Genomic DNA, 15,191 nt, shown 5'->3' on the forward strand with positions numbered 1-15,191 from the left:
TGAGGTAACGAGTGCATCAGAATCGAATGATTGAAATGTGGCATACGATAGTGTGAGGTAACCACCAGTCACTTTTTATACTCACCGTATAGTGCAGTCAGCCATTCCTGGACATCACACACAATTGTGCCTCCACCATAACCCGTAACGGGCTGCATAAATTCAATGCAATCTGGGATTTATCAAAGCTTTGCCTACAATCCTTGGCTCTCTTCACTATTTGATGGGATAAGGGGAAGCTTGTAATAACATTCAGACGCTATGTAACCTAATGCTCAGTCCTCGACAAAAGGGACCAATTCCACATGTTCAGAATACCGTACGGCTCATGATTCTTACCTGGACTCGCCAGAAAACCGCAGGGCTGATATGGGAAGAAAGTAGAGGCATCCTTAGCAGCCTGCAATACATGACCAAATTACCACAGTCCTAATCCAAAACAGTATAACTGAACTTTGCATTGGACATATTATATACAGACCAATTTTCAAACACCAACAATTATGCTACTCGCTAGCCTAATAAAATACAACACGAAGTGCCCTGAGGTGTTAGATGCTTCGTGAACACTCATAATAACCAGCATCTCGATCCCAAGTAGCCCTAGTTCAGCCCCTTAAGAAGTTCCGGGAAAAGGAGCTCGTCAAACTCCCACAACGTTGTCTGGAAGTTAACCGAGAAAGCACCGCCAGTCCACCAGGTTGACCGACCACCCTGCAAAGCGTTCAGCTTCTGGAAGAAGCCGGCCTTGACATCGGCGACAGAAACACGGGCATGCATGGGACCGTGGGTCGCAAAGTCCACCCAGCTGAGCGGCTCCCCGTTGCTTGTCTTCGCCAAACGGCCCGAACGCAGCAGTGTGTTGAAGTCGTTCTGGACGAGTCTCTTGGCACCGGCTGTGTCGAGCGTGCTGTTACCGACAATGGTCACCCTGAAGAGGTCGCCGCCGCCGATGTAGTCAATGCGAGCTGTGAAAGACGCTTCGGGCAGGGCGAGGTAGTTGTCCGGCGCGGCTGTCCGGGGCAGGTTGAAATAGGATTGGTTGAATGCAAAGGCGGCGTTGTTCACAATACCGGTGTATTCATTGGTGTAGGTGAATCTGGAGAGGACGTTCTTCTCATTGCGGTCCAGGTCGAACGGAGCCATGTTGGCCGCGGTAGGCTCGATCGCCAGTAGAAGTCGCCGAGCGTGGATCTGGGTGGTTTCACCCGTCTTGTTGTTCTTGACTGTGAGGATGACACTGGAGTTACTGCGGTGGCTCTCGATTACTGTGCTAGAATACAATACGTCGCCGGCGAGATCCTCCGCGACGGCATCGTACAGGTCCTGGTTCCGACCCGATGCAGGCGCGAGTTGGTTCTGCTTGCCCACCATTGCACGCGCCATAGAGGCACCGAAACCCTGCAGCACGAACATGGTAGTTTCCTTGGTCATGTCGCCCAGCCCTAAACCGGTAGACTCGTACATCAGAGGGACGGCGGCTTCCAGGCCATACTTGCTGATAAAGTCGCCGTAGGGGATGAGAAGGTCCTCCGGGATTGCGTCTGGCTCAGGGAAGTTACCGTACCCGGGCTGCATAAGGTGTTCCCATGGCTCCACAATCTTGAGGAATTTGGCCATGGCCGCCATCTGGTCCGCCATGGGAGGTAGCGTGAAGTTAACTGGATTTCCGGTCTTGAAGTCGATGTAGTCCGTGTTGACGCTGAGTAATGATGGACTTCCAACCTCAATGCCGAAACGATCGAAGAAGCCTGTCGCGTTCCCAGCATCGAGGAAGGTCATTACACCAAAGTTATAAGGCTTGCCGGTCTTGGGATCCGTGTACGAGTCGACCATGCCACCCTACCCATTAAAGATGCATCAGCTTAGGATTTCTATTGTCGCATGTTTCCGCGATGTTCGCGCGAGGTTTTATTTACTCACCAAGATATCCTGCTTCTCAATGAGAGCGATGCTCTTGCCAAAGTCGTCCCGGATACGAACGGCAGCGTAGGCACCAGAGGCACCGCCACCCACAACCACAACGTCTTTGTAGAGGACATTTGGTGATGAGCCCGCTGCAGCCAGCGGCACTGTAGCCAAGAGGCCAAAAATGGATGTTGCCACAGACAGCATATTGTCGAGTGTGCCTCTTCCCAAGAAACTGGAAAATTGGAGTTTTGCAAGGGGCAGCACCGCGTCTCGCTGGATTCAATGTGAGGAATTAATTGACCATAAGGTGGCAGCAGGAAAGATTAAATTATCACAGGGGCAACCCTGTCTATATCTCATTTTATTGTGAACGGCAGTCTCGTCCATAGTCGACTACCGATATATTGCGGACGAAGGACCGCTAAAGAGCGGCCCATGAACTAAATGCATAGTGTCTTCGGCTCTACAGTACGGCCTGCGCTGGACCATATATATTCGTTATGCGACATTTTAGGTGTCAGTACGGTGAGACAATGGCACCAGCTGTCATATAAGTAGCGCGGAAACCCTTGTCTTACCCCTGTCTAGTACTTCCTGTTCGATAAATTAGAGACATTTTCAGGCTATGATGGGCCAACAACCCCTTACAGGGATCGATTTTAGTTCTGTTACTCTACCCTATTACAGCATGTCTCGACATGCCCAGCTGCATGATGAACCGTGTTCTGTTCCGCGGACTCCGAGACCATCAGGGCTTGAACAGTATGGTCATGCCGTGGACTATTTCCGTACTCAGGTTAGTACTCCAGAATATAACCGGCCATGGCAGAGGATCCACCCTGGTGCATTGGCCCCGGGGGATCTCGGACCGAGATGGACGCCAACTTACGGTGAAAGGATCTTAAGAGTATATTGCTCATGGGGCCAAAATTAGGTAACTTGGCTCGACCAGCCCGTTCTCATTGGTGTCGGAGGTGGCAGGTTAGGGTTACCTCTAGGCATCCGAAATTGCCATATATTACTTTGCCGACCAGGGTCAGTCTCCTCTCCCAAAACTACATTCGAGTCAAATGCCTCGGTCTAAACAATCATGTTATGCTATTAACATATATACTGACATTTCGTAGGCAAGAGTTAAAATTATTATCGAACTATGTTCCAGATCCCACGTTCTCGATGTCCCGAAGCGGCTAAATCCCAGCCAGCCACGAGCACAAGTAGAAGTAGAACCCTAACCAACGACAAGGATGCGAATCCAAGCATCAACTAAGCAAACCACAAAGCGGCAGGGAAACTCTGATTAGTTTCTTACCTACGTCGCACCAATTGTAAACACTGCCTTCCGACATTCGCACATGCCTCTGCAAAACCCTCCCCTACCCTCCCTCTAATCTTAATCCCTGCGACAGCCTAAAGAACGTTGACCCGAGTTACGCATTTCCGATGATGGAGTGTACCTTCTCACTTTCCACGCCTTCCATGTCGGTTCCTGCACCAATTTCGATCCCTCCTTAAATGCCGACAGCTACGGACAGCACCAAAGATGTGGCGGCGGATGAGAGCCATCGCGGGATCATATAGGGGTACAGACGGCATTGACGGTTCTGGCTGTCGTTGTCGTCTGTCTCCGGCTGTATGTTCGCATAAAGATTGTTAGGAGTTCTGGGTGCGATGATTGGACTATAGCTCTTGCGGCGGTATGTGTTTTTCTTTACATTGTCTTTTTGAGCAAGTAATCATATTCAGCTCAATCTCAATTCGAACGAACTTGGTCAACGTTTATGCGGTACCAGATCATTAACGAACCTCGCGCAGCTCTGTTCCCTCGGTGGCTGGATCCTCTACGTCTACAAAGCATGTCATGGCCTAGGCCACCACATCCAATTCCTGGACGACATGCAGAGAATGAAGTTGGATGAAGCGGCGTTCTGGCAGGTTATTATCTGCTCTGCTGCTGGGATCGCATTGCTCAAATTATCCATTGCCTTGAATCTATTGAGGTTTAGTCCAACTCGATGGTACACCATGTCTCTATGGACAAGTATTGGTATACCAGCCCTATCTTCGTCAATGATACATGTAACAGGGTGTTAATGGCTGGTTTTTACAGCATTTGTCGTAGCATACAGCTTCATGGGCGCGATGACTTTCTTCCTCCACTGCAAACCCATGCAAGCATATTGGGATAAAGGAATCAAAGACGCGAAATGCTACTCGGTTCATCTATTCGTCGTCTTCGCTCTTATTAATACATGTATGTTTCCAAAGTGACTATCAGTATCAAATTAAAGAATCTCGTCGCCAACCAAGTCACAGCCTTCAACATCTTCACCGACGTTCTCTTCGCCACGATCCCGATTCCGATCGTCTGGAATCTGCGAATGAAGCGTCGAGTCCGTATGTATCTAATCGGCGTCTTCAGTCTCGGTTACTTGTTAGCGCTCCCTTCCAATCTCCACTCAGAGAAAGGTCCATCTAACAGAATAAACAGCACAGTAGGCCTAGGCATCATCAAAGCAGTAGCGCAACTGGCATACTCCAACGAGACTGATATCTTCTTGTACGCTGAAGAGTTACCTCGCAATCCAATAGGTGTATGGCATGCTAACGCCCGTTCCTTCTAGTAACGACTCCATTCTCTTCTGGGGCCTGTATGTTTCGCTTTCCCTTCGCCACTTGTGGTCTCCCTTGGACACGACTTACCGTTCTTCCCTAGTGCCCAATTCAACGTTGGAATTCTTACCGCCTGCGTCCCGTCCCTCAAACCGCTTGCCAGAAGAGGCCTCAAACTATCTGAATACACGGATTCCCGCTCGCGCTCACATGGACTATATGGTAGAAGATCGACAGGTCGGTGGACTAGTAGCAGGCATAGCCGTCGGATGTTTTCGATACACATACGCGATCAATATGGGATTGAGGAGTTACACAGCCATGATTTGTCTACGCGCAGCCAATCTGATGAAGTGAAGCTCACGCCGTACGGAGCTACGGTATCGTTTACGGCTCACGCTGAGAGAGGCACGCTTGAGGATAGCAGTGAGATGGATCAGAGCATTCGTGGTGAAACATCTCTAGAAAAGCGCGTGGTGGGAGGTATCTTGAAGACAACGCAAACTACTGTTGTTAGTAGTAGAGCTGCTGATTAGTTCCTATAGCCATTTATTTAAAGTTAATTGACATAGACAAATAAACATATGCAAAGTCTATCACCAAAGTAACCATGCCACTAGCTGTGTATACGCCGCTTCATCATCGTCTGCCAGGGTAGAGTCATAATCACTTCCAAGACGTCCCAGAGCAATTTCCTTTGCGCGAATAGCGTCTCTCAAGCACTCTGCTGCATCTGCATGACCCTCAGCTCTGTAAATCTTGTACTTGCGGAAATATGCTAAAGCCAAATAACCCTCCGCCTTGGGTAAGCTGCTAGCGACCGAAATACATTCATCGAGAAGCTGTCTATACACCATTCCCTCTCATTAGCATATTATCCCTTAAAAGGGCCCAGATAGAACTTACAGAGCAGCCATAGATTTCTTCGTCAGTAGCATAAGCTTGGCAACATGGCAAAGAGAATCACAAGTCTTGAAGCGAGAGCCGAACTTCTGTCGTCGGAACTGAAGGACTTTAGAGGCGAAGTCTAAAGCTTCGTCTAGTCGACCTTGAGCCTGTCGTATCATACTCAATAGCTGCATGCCACTGGAATACCGGGGCAGATTCTCTCGCAGGAGTTGTTCATTGGTTAAATCACGGACATCTGGAACGGAAGTGTACATGGCCTCAGCCTCGTTTGGCTTTCCCATTCGCAGAAGGCAACTGGCAATATTAGCGTAGGAATTGTCCACCATTCGGCAGTTAATTGCCTTTCAGAACTCTAGGGATCGCTGGAGGTAATTCATAGCTTGGGTCAGGTCGCCTTGCTCAGTATAGGCGAAGCCTACGTTACTGATGCTGACTCCTATTCCCCAGTCGGTGGGTGGTAATATTTTTTCCCGTATTTCCAACGCTATTTTCAGACTTTGCAGTGCTTTATTATTTTCCCGAAGATCTACTTGTACTAGACCCGTCACGTTGTGAGCCTGTGCATATCTGCTAGAGTTCGTGTCTCCCTTCCGTTCTAAGGCTTGCAGGCAGACCTGGAGGAGGTTTAGACTTTCCTCGTAGTATTCAGCCTCATATAGATACCTAAGATGCGAGTCAGTCACTCACTCTGCTTAGCAAGTCTTTAAATAGCGTGGATCTAGGCATAGTGAGGAGGAGAAAAGGAGGAAGAAAAAGAAGAGGGAATAAGACAGGATGTGTATGAAAGAATCAAAAGACAGATCTCTCACCATGAACATCGAAGCAGAAGCTCAATAAACGTATCCAAGCATTTCAATCCTCCCTCAACCTGCGCAAACCTCTCCGCTAAGAACATTACGTGTCGCAAGCATTTCTCGCAAGCTTTCCAGGCATGATACACCCAAACATGCTCCTGGTCGGTCCATGAACTTGGAAAGGCCTGACATAGAAGCTGACAGCACAGATCAAAATATCGAGTTTTATCTACAGGGGAAAGCCCTGAAAGCGTCACCTGTTGGATCAAACGGTGGACAGAAATGCTTTTGGTCCGTGGGTCACGATCTATCAATGCAGCCCGGAGGACTTCTGCTTTGGCATCCTCGAAGTCGATTGGATCTGCCAGGAACATTAGACTAGAGTCAGTTAGTGAGGCCTGTTTGGAAAGTGTAGAGGCGGCGTTGCATAAGGTGGCCTCGTCAATAACTTCAGGATCAAGAAAGGCCAGAAGGCGTTGTAAGACAGCTGCATTACCGGTAAGCTTTTCCAAGGCAAGCTCCCACACCGTTCCAATTGTGTGCTGGTAATCAAACGCTGCCGGCCGTCTTTTGTGCAGCTTTTCCTGGTTATTTCGGTAAAGGATGAGGAAGTCCTTTAGGCCCATCTTCTGCTGCCGGATGTAGTTGCTGATTTGGTTCAGGGCAAGGGGTAAACCTCCTAGTTGTTCATTGAGCTCAGCTATTAATGGGGCATTACTCGGATAGTCATAGCTAGGCCCGAGGAGTCGTTGCAAAGCTTTGGCACCCATCTTGTTATCGAAAACATTCACATGGAGACCCTGTGATGCGGGATGTAGGCTGGCATTGAAATCACGGGTTGTTATTAGGATAGATCCTACCACACCATTTGGCCAACCATATTCCAGAACTTCCAAGTTGTCTGCGTTATCAAATATAAGAAGCCAGGAGCACGTTGTATCTGCGAGCCAAGACTTCATTTTGGCCATGGCCCCGAACGCGTCCTGAGTCTCCTGCGTTTCGGGAAGAACACCGAGGCGTCGTGCGACAGCCATGTAGTCCTGTGCCATTTTAACGGTACTATCGGCGGAGATCCAAAGAACAGCATCATATTGCTCCCGCGCACGATAGGCATATTGCAATGCAGTCTGGGTTTTCCCTGCTCCACCAATCCCATACAACACCAAAGCACGCGGGCCAGAGCGACCAGCTTTAGGGTTCAGGGTACCGGAGATCTGATCCAACAAGCCTTCGCGGATATAGAAACGGTCATTCAATGTTAATGGAATGTGAAAACAAGGTAGCTCTGGGCCAGCGTGCTTATGGCCAGTACTCAGCGACTGAAATAGAGTGATCATTTCATTGTTCCATTTTAGAGCCGCTGTGGTAGCTGCGCGCTGAGTCTCTCGCTCCACTTGTTGGGATAGCATCTGAACACGCTTAAGGCCTTGTTGGAACTCACGACTTAACTGCGGCCATGACTGCCGAATTGGAAGCACTGGATAGAGATACCCTTTAGCTCCAGTGTAACCGATGAACGCAGGCCTACCATAGTAGATACAGGGAGGTACTTACAATGCTGACGCCGCACACGAATGAAACTGATAGCACGTGCACAAAACAGCGCCAACTCAGTATACAGGTCAACCATGGCGGTCTCCAGCTTTTCATCCAAAATGATATTATCCCCAAAGGGATGGATCCCAGGCAGCGCCGCAATCAACTCTTCGAGCATAGTCTGGACCTCGCTAAAGATCTCTTCCAAGGGCGCCAGTAGCTGTAATGCATATCTCCTTAGAAGCTTGGGACCGTGTTTGGACAATGAATCTTACTGATAGCAGAAGACAGATTCCACCCCATAGTAGAGCGCCGGCTTTGCCATCAAGGGCAAACGATAAGACCAGCACAGTCATGAAGTCATTCAAGTATACCAGGCTTGGACGAAACCGGGACAGCCTCGCTAGCAGAAAGTTTTCATTTCGGTGAGCCTTCGCCACGCTCTTGAGTTGTGACAAAAGGATGTCAAGGGAGAAGGACTCCATGCAGATCTCGAAATCACTCTCATCATGTAAACTGTCTTTGAATCGTTGCCGTACAATGTTCCAGACCCGTGGTCGCGAGGTTGGACTGAGGGAAGAGGCTCCCATTTTGGATCTATTACACCTAACACGCCGTGAAGAGTCTGAGGAAATCTGAATGAGGATATAAGCATTTCAGTTTGCAATAACCTGGTTATTGCTCTGTGTCGTGGAGGGGTATCTGGACTTAAACCGTTTTCTTCCTTCTTTTTTCTTTTCTTTTTCCCCACCACTGGTCTTAGAATCCATTCAACTTTGGTGTAGCAACAGCCTTCCAATGCGAAGAAACGGGTATTACGTATACAATACAAGCTGATACATTGTCAGCATGCCAACATTTCTTTGCTCTGAACTCCCCTACTGGCTAGAGTATAGCATGTTAGACCATATAGGCCAGGCTCTTTCCTACAATGGGACTTTCTGCATTCGGGCAATCTTTAAGCCTTTCTGAGAAGTCAACCTGCCACCTATACTAGAACATCTTGTCAAGGCTAAACGACCATCATGGAGGATCTCAAGGCTCTGAGCACACATCATTCCCCACTGAGGTCCCGCAAGAGTTGACCTGTTTGTGATAGACTAGGTATGAGACGGAGTCCACCACCATGCAAGTTGATTATAGGGTTACACAGTATTTGCCAAGGTGACCATTCCTCCATCAATCATGGTAGGTGACAAAAGGCAACAAACTAAATTACATGGGAGTCTGGAAGCAATGTTATCGAGCAGCCAGCTTGAAAGGTGCTTACGGGGGATCGACCTAGGGCAAGTGCGGAACTGTAAAGGGAAGGACCACCTAAGCAGCGCTCTTCCAACTTGCTTTAGAATTATCTTTCTGAATATTAATATACCAACCGAAGCGTACATTCTCCCTTGTTGCTCCTCCGCCAGTGCCTCACTAGAAGCTTAGCTACGGTTATATGGCGATAATCCAGACTAGATGGCCATCAAGACGGGTTTCTCGACCAGCTGCGACTCGAAACCATCAGTTTGACTAGTCAAAATATGGCTCAGAGCATCTTGAAGTAGAAATCAATGAGGAAGCCCCCTTCCTCACCAACAACATCAAGGAGTCTTCAGCGAATGTTGATCGACCATTCAGAATTGTGCAAATCGGCCGAGTAGTGAGTCTTTCCGTCAGTGTTCATCGTTTAATAGACTTCATTCAAATAGGTACATTGGATTGGATTCGGACGTGGTTTCATCACCACACTCAAGGAATAAAACAAGAAGAATCGAGCTGGATGTGGGATCCTACATCCGTCACTATTATCACTGATGGAATGCGTGATGATTACCCTGAGAGTATACGGGCCGTCAGACATGAACCAGCTGCAAAGAGACGAAGAAGTTAAGCTCCAAGCCATCATTCAGAGACTTTTTGACACGGTATTCGAGTGCATACCTTTAAAAATCCCCAGTTTACTCAGTTGCGATGGACTCATCGCCAACCTTGGTAGGGCCAGTTTCACACGTGGAGCTTTTCTTCTTGTCTATAGGACGAGGCACGTGGGTGCTTGGCCCTGAATATGCAATGGCAGGAGGCAGCAGACCACCTCCACCAACCGAGGGAAACCCAGAACCTCCACAGGCACCTGAGCCACCACCTCCCGAGTATTGTGAATTCATATTGGTAGAAAGGTTACCCAAGCAATAGCAACAGTCTGGGAATATCCCGTGGTGGCAGTCAGCATATCGCTCTGTGGCTGTGATTAAACCACATACCTCCCAGAGAATATTATGACAGGAATTTGCGTGGCTGTGTTAGCTCGTTTCTTGATATCGACGTCTGAGCCAAGCACCTGAATAATTGGGAGATCTGTGGTCCGGCGTATGGTGCATTTATAGCTCCCATATACAGAGCCAGCAGTAATCATCGATCACAAGATAAACCCCTCGTCGGGCACTACAGAAACAATCACTACCGAACTGAAGCATACAAACAGCTCCTCTGCGCAGGGGCATCTAGTGTCCAATAGGTAATTGCTTCTTACCCATCCAGACTTGATATGACGCACGTACAAAGCAACTAGAGTGTTCAGAAAGCCTATACAGCCCAGTCTACCGGTGAGCATAAGACATGTCCTGCTTCATTTCATTGTCCTTGTTGAACCTAGGCTAGATCCCACTGTCTTTCATTGTCTTGCGAGGCGGGTTGGCACTCACGGACCTCCGCCATTGGGCCACGATGAATATGCTCAGAAAGTTGTCACGATAAAGCCCACGTCATTTATTGGACATTGACCTGTACGATGTCATGAACATTGCGATACAAGCGATTACCCGTACGGTATGTAATCATACATGTACGCATTTCCGAGCTAATCGCCAGGCAAGTGCCGACGATGTAGTACATGGGTTGTACAGGCCCGGGCTGCTCTCAAACAATGACAGAGATTACTTCTTTCATTTGTGGAGGATGCTTCCGTCCACTCTTGCTCGCAATCTTGAATGCGAGACTCGTCATATGATACTTACACAATCGTGTCTGAGAGCCTTACCAAGTCTGCTATTAGGCGAAATCTATCCACCCCGGCAAGGTAGAACGTCGAGGCTCTAGCGGAAGCGAATATCATCCACATATACTGACACCCTATCTTCAAAGTTCCTCATTCAAATTAAACCTCATCAGAATATGAACAATGACATGAGAAAAGAGTTGTTTGAAAGCTATTTAGATATTCATTGAGGTCTAGTGTATCTTCCTTATGGACCGGCAACCCCTACGCAACTGGCCTTTTCATATAACAAAGACTCTACGGATTTCCAGTACGGCACGGATGGTCTGCAATGGGACCTTGGGGTAAATGGAGCTAAATATAGCAGAGTCTCAGCTGATCGCTCAGCACAAAGACAGATGTTATTGGTAAGCAATAATGCACTTCGAGTCTGGTCTAATCAGAATCTCTCCCTTGCTTTCCAGCATGCTTTCATTGGGAGATGCTTATTTTGCCCGGAAGACTCGGGCAGACGTACTGCTCCGCCGTAGGTTTTTGTCTGAGTATGATGCAATCGTTGATCTTCGCAGCAGATAAGCCTACTCTACACATCCCCATTTGTCTGGAACGATGGGAATGACCGTATCCATAGCATTCACGGCTCTTTTTACAATCAACTGTGCTATACTTAGAGTTTACAACTATCAGATGTCGGACATTGAAGAACTGACCCGGTCAATTCAGAAGCAAGCTAGAACGGGATGGAATTGTGCCAGGTACTTGAACGACTAGAAGGGGCTCACGCACAAATTGAACGCGTTCGTAAAATTTGCGGGGCCTCGTCTATATCATATGGAGTCCTTCATTACGGTGATGTCATATATATGAAGAGCGTGGGACTGAGAGACCAAGCACAGCGTCTGCCGGCAGATTCACAGACTATTTATCCACTGGCATCGGTATCAAAGGGGTTCTTAGCGGCTGCCGTAGGAGTCCTGGTGGATGAAGGCAAGCTTGATTGGCATGTCCCTATCCGCACATATCTACCGCAGTTTGATCCCGTCCATGATCGAGATTTGGGACAATACGCCAACATGATTGATCTGCTCAGTCACGCTACCGGGATAGCACAGCATGAGCTGCTTCATACTGGGCCATTTGGGTCAATTATCAGCGAATCGTCTAAGCTAGTTCATTTACTAAATGCATTGCCGACATCCAATAGTCATGGGTCAAGGTTTCGCCGGTGGTGGCTTTACAACAATCATGTATCGGCACTGGCGAGCCAAGTGCTCGAGAGTGTCTCAGACGGAGTGTGCTACCCTGATTATCTAGAACAACGCATCCTACGTCCTTTGCACATGCTCCGAACTTTCATCTCCACAAACAAATTCGACTCAGACTCAAACATAGCTTTATCATATGCTCGCCTATCAGATGGCTCCTTCGCGAAACTGGCATTTCCCGAATGGCTCCAAGAGACAACCCACATTCTTGCGAGTCAGGGGGTGACCAGCTGCGTCCAAGACCTACTGATATGGGCGAAAGCGATATTGGAACGCGAATTGTGGGAGCAGCTCCAGAATAAGGAGAAGCTTGACCGGCCCTTTCCTCCAAATAACCCACTGCGCCAAGTAACAACCATCCGCCATGGCCACTACCCACATCCTTTGGATGATGCTCTAGGTCATCCGAGTCATTACTGTCTAGGCTGGTTGAGTCTTACTCTCCCATCTTCAAACCTTGGTATGATTAGCTTCAACAAAGAGACGCGTCGCTCCTGTGACCATCTTGATTATGTATTAGGCAAGGATTCACCACCTCTCAGAGTTATACTGCACAACGGAAAGGCCCCTGGCTACAATTCCGCCATATACACTTTTCCCGAAACAACTAGTGCAATCATTGTTCTTTCCAATGGAGCTACTGATGGTGATCCTGCTGACTGGGGTGCGCAAATCCTAACTCAGGAGCTATTCGACCTACGACCTCGGATGGGTATAGTAAGCCTGGCTGAAAAGGAGGCCGCACTTAGCCGGCGCTGGTTCGATAACTGCATCCTGCGTCCATTGCGGGAAGATTTACAAAGATGTGAACGCGGTAGCAGGGCTGGTAACAGTCATTTACACGATCTTAAACGATATGAAGGCCGTTATCGGAATGTCTATCTCCTAACAACCGTCAATATTCGCTTTGACGAACCCAGTTTAGGCCTTACTGTCTCTTTTAATCATCGCACCGATAAAGAGTATACATTAAGGTTTCATAATGAGCACGGATTCAGCTTCCTTCCACCTGATCGAGATTCTTGGCTACGCGACTGTATGTTGGAGGTGTTCGACTACCGAACAGGAATTTTGAAGTTTACGCATACAGATGATGGTCACATTTCTGGGCTGTGGTGGAAGTGGAGTGCATGGGAGGAAGCATCTTTCTTCACGAAGCAACCTTCTACTTAACATGATATAGCTGGCTTTTGATATGGTATGTTTCACTGTGTGTTACAATAGTATCTTGTCAAACTAATAGGTGCTTGTAGAACTAAGGAATGCTATACAACACCTGCATGATTTGAAGAACAGTCTGAACAAATGAGAGAAACAATCCGACCCCTCCAATGAGCACAACAGCCCAGAACGTATACCATGCTTCCGTACTTCGTTTGTCCCGCCATAACTGTATCAGGCCACGTGCCTTCTGGCATGCCAGATGTGTTTGAAGGGCCTCGAATCGGTCGTGGAGGATTGGAAAGTCTGAAACAAGGCTAAAGACGTCTTCGTGGTGGTCCATGGATACTGTTGTCAGAGTGCGTGAGCCGCATAGTTCTCCCAGAAGAGGATCATGTTGGTCAGGCGGAAGGTCACTAAATGGGCATATTGAATGGTAGAATTGTCGGCCCTTTGCCGAAAGCCCGAAAAGCAGGCGATATGACAGCAGGACCTCGTATAGAAAGCTTGTCACATCTTCAGCGGTAGCCCAGTTGGTAGGGTCGCCAGCCGGGGCAGTACAACTTCAGAATCAATGAGCCGTAAGCCGTTAGACACGGGCATCAGGATGCGTGGGACTTGATAAATACATACCCATGTATGACTCCTGGCACCCATTTCTCGCCCGATAAGTCTTTCTCGAGATTTGCGGCGCAAAAAGAAGGAAACCGAAAGAGGAACAAGGTTTTGGTGCGGTTATCAAACTCCAAATGGGCGCCCAGTGTGTCAATCCACCTAATCTTTATCCCGCCAATTGTGGCAAGAAGAGACATATTGAACTGCTTGGCATGCACTGTCGCGAAGCTCTCGGAACTCTGACGATCTGTGCTTTTTGTTGGAAGTAGATACCCGAAGCCAAGAAGGAACTCATGCATTGGGAGCCGAGCGCATCGATGATCTTGAGTATACGCCATGAAAGTTCGGCTCTCATACCCATCCATCAGCTGTGCAACGGTCATCTGCGTCGGATTGGCCGCGTCCCATATTGGCTCCCATAGCATTGTCTGCCATCCTAGAACAGTGAAAACAAGCACACGCTGGAAGCAAGTCTGCTCTACAGGCACCACACGGAATATATGGGACAATTGCAGTTGTGCCACGATGTCATCCACCCTTAAAGCTTTACCTTCTTTCATCATTCGTGCAACTCCGAGGTATACTCTGAGTAAACTGGATCCTTCTATCATTTTATTCGCCTCCGCCAAGGTTGGGAAAGCTGTCGAAAGATCCAGTGACAGCTGTGAGGCCCGTCGACTTAGCCATGCCCTGTACCACAGCATGCTCGGATTAATCTGTGTTGTCGACTGACAGCAAGCGGGAAACACAGTAATGACAGATGGATGTGCAGCCGCATCCAATGGGTTGTGATCTACAGTTCGTGTTACCTCTGCGTTCATTCATATATCGCACATATCTCACCTCTACTTGGTGGGATAATTCGATGAGGTCGAATCGTTCCTCGGAATCTCCTCCCCGAGCTCATTTTCCGCTTTCCTTTCCAGGAAAACATCACAGAGGAATTGTATAGGATACTGAGGTCAAGATAGACTGTGCTTCATCTGAGACATGCAGCGAGGATGTGGGCCTTATGGACGAGGTACCCTGAGTCCAAAGGTTCACATAATCGCCTTGTGAGGGCTGCGGCTGCGCCACGCTACGTGGACAGCATAAGGCGAGCATAGTCGTAAGGAGCGAATCAAGTCGCAATAGGGTGCGATCAAGACTGCCCAACTATCGTTTGAAACCTGATGGAAACTCGAAGTTGGGCTGTCCAGACATTGTAGACACCACATACAGCTCTATCTCCTGGCCATCGTTCTCATCGTTCACCTGATCGCGTTGCCCTATAACGGCCGGTTCTATGCGCTGGTAAGCGGGAGCGACAGAACCTCATTCATTGGTGTCAAATCCATACGCCTGAGGATTTCCTCTAATACCGCACGCTTTTCATGTAGGTAATTCTTACTAAGTTAATATCAGCAC

At 48.3% G+C, this 15,191-nt stretch overlaps 6 protein-coding genes across 6 annotated transcripts; 2 read left to right on the forward strand and 4 right to left on the reverse strand.

The window, feature by feature from the left end:
• Positions 1-603: 603 nt before the first annotated feature.
• Positions 604-2,115, reverse strand: F9C07_9771 (uncharacterized protein; the record flags this gene model as incomplete). Its single annotated transcript, XM_041289257.1, has 2 exons — positions 604-1,842; positions 1,924-2,115. 2 exons carry the CDS (start codon positions 2,113-2,115, stop codon positions 604-606), a joined length of 1,431 nt encoding a protein of 476 aa, XP_041142208.1.
• A 734-nt stretch (positions 2,116-2,849) lies between these two features.
• Positions 2,850-5,107, forward strand: F9C07_2276965 (uncharacterized protein). The gene is made up of 7 exons (XM_071510216.1): positions 2,850-2,946; positions 3,039-3,958; positions 4,022-4,165; positions 4,228-4,345; positions 4,403-4,471; positions 4,536-4,562; positions 4,628-5,107. Exons 2-7 carry the CDS (start codon positions 3,808-3,810, stop codon positions 5,058-5,060), a joined length of 942 nt encoding a protein of 313 aa, XP_071363577.1. The 5' UTR covers positions 2,850-2,946; positions 3,039-3,807; the 3' UTR covers positions 5,061-5,107.
• F9C07_2276967 (P-loop containing nucleoside triphosphate hydrolase protein) lies at positions 5,108-8,511 on the reverse strand. The gene is made up of 5 exons (XM_071510217.1): positions 8,039-8,511; positions 7,782-7,983; positions 6,243-7,704; positions 5,431-6,096; positions 5,108-5,370 (listed from the first exon to the last, which is right to left on the reverse strand). Exons 1-4 carry the CDS (start codon positions 8,351-8,353, stop codon positions 5,778-5,780), a joined length of 2,298 nt encoding a protein of 765 aa, XP_071363579.1. The 5' UTR covers positions 8,354-8,511; the 3' UTR covers positions 5,108-5,370; positions 5,431-5,777.
• Positions 5,121-5,759, reverse strand: F9C07_9773 (uncharacterized protein; the record flags this gene model as incomplete). The annotated part of the gene is made up of 2 exons (XM_071511938.1): positions 5,121-5,370; positions 5,431-5,759. The coding sequence occupies 2 exons, from the start codon at positions 5,757-5,759 to the stop codon at positions 5,121-5,123; spliced, it is 579 nt and encodes a 192-aa protein (XP_071363578.1).
• Positions 8,512-11,483: 2,972 nt separating the features above from the next.
• Positions 11,484-13,181, forward strand: F9C07_9775 (putative penicillin-binding protein; the record flags this gene model as incomplete). Its single annotated transcript, XM_041284534.2, has 1 exon — positions 11,484-13,181. One exon carries the CDS (start codon positions 11,484-11,486, stop codon positions 13,179-13,181), a length of 1,698 nt encoding a protein of 565 aa, XP_041142211.2.
• A 41-nt stretch (positions 13,182-13,222) lies between these two features.
• Positions 13,223-14,714, reverse strand: F9C07_1185037 (uncharacterized protein). The gene is made up of 2 exons (XM_071507712.1): positions 13,803-14,714; positions 13,223-13,732 (listed from the first exon to the last, which is right to left on the reverse strand). The coding sequence occupies exons 1-2, from the start codon at positions 14,603-14,605 to the stop codon at positions 13,264-13,266; spliced, it is 1,272 nt and encodes a 423-aa protein (XP_071363580.1). The 5' UTR covers positions 14,606-14,714; the 3' UTR covers positions 13,223-13,263.
• Positions 14,715-15,191: the final 477 nt, after the last annotated feature.

The sequence above is a fragment of the Aspergillus flavus genome, chromosome 2, assembly GCF_009017415.1.
Source record: "Aspergillus flavus chromosome 2, complete sequence".
Taxonomy (NCBI): Eukaryota; Fungi; Ascomycota; class Eurotiomycetes; order Eurotiales; family Aspergillaceae; genus Aspergillus; species Aspergillus flavus.

Coding starts and splice junctions, on each gene's coding strand:
- F9C07_2276965 (XM_071510216.1), top strand. CDS start 3,808: ATGCAGAGAATGAAGTTGGATGAAGCGGCGTTCTGGCAGGTTATTATC. Junction 4,166..4,227: donor CTTCGCTCTTATTAATACAT/GTATGTTTCCAA, acceptor ACCAAGTCACAG/CCTTCAACATCTTCACCGAC. Junction 4,563..4,627: donor TCCATTCTCTTCTGGGGCCT/GTATGTTTCGCT, acceptor GTTCTTCCCTAG/TGCCCAATTCAACGTTGGAA.
- F9C07_2276967 (XM_071510217.1), bottom strand. CDS start 8,353: ATGGGAGCCTCTTCCCTCAGTCCAACCTCGCGACCACGGGTCTGGAAC. Junction 7,705..7,781: donor TCGTGTGCGGCGTCAGCATT/GTAAGTACCTCC, acceptor ATCTCTATCCAG/TGCTTCCAATTCGGCAGTCA. Junction 6,097..6,242: donor CTTCTGCTTCGATGTTCATG/GTGAGAGATCTG, acceptor CTCGCATCTTAG/GTATCTATATGAGGCTGAAT.
- F9C07_1185037 (XM_071507712.1), bottom strand. CDS start 14,605: ATGAACGCAGAGGTAACACGAACTGTAGATCACAACCCATTGGATGCG. Junction 13,733..13,802: donor GTGCCAGGAGTCATACATGG/GTATGTATTTAT, acceptor TTGATTCTGAAG/TTGTACTGCCCCGGCTGGCG.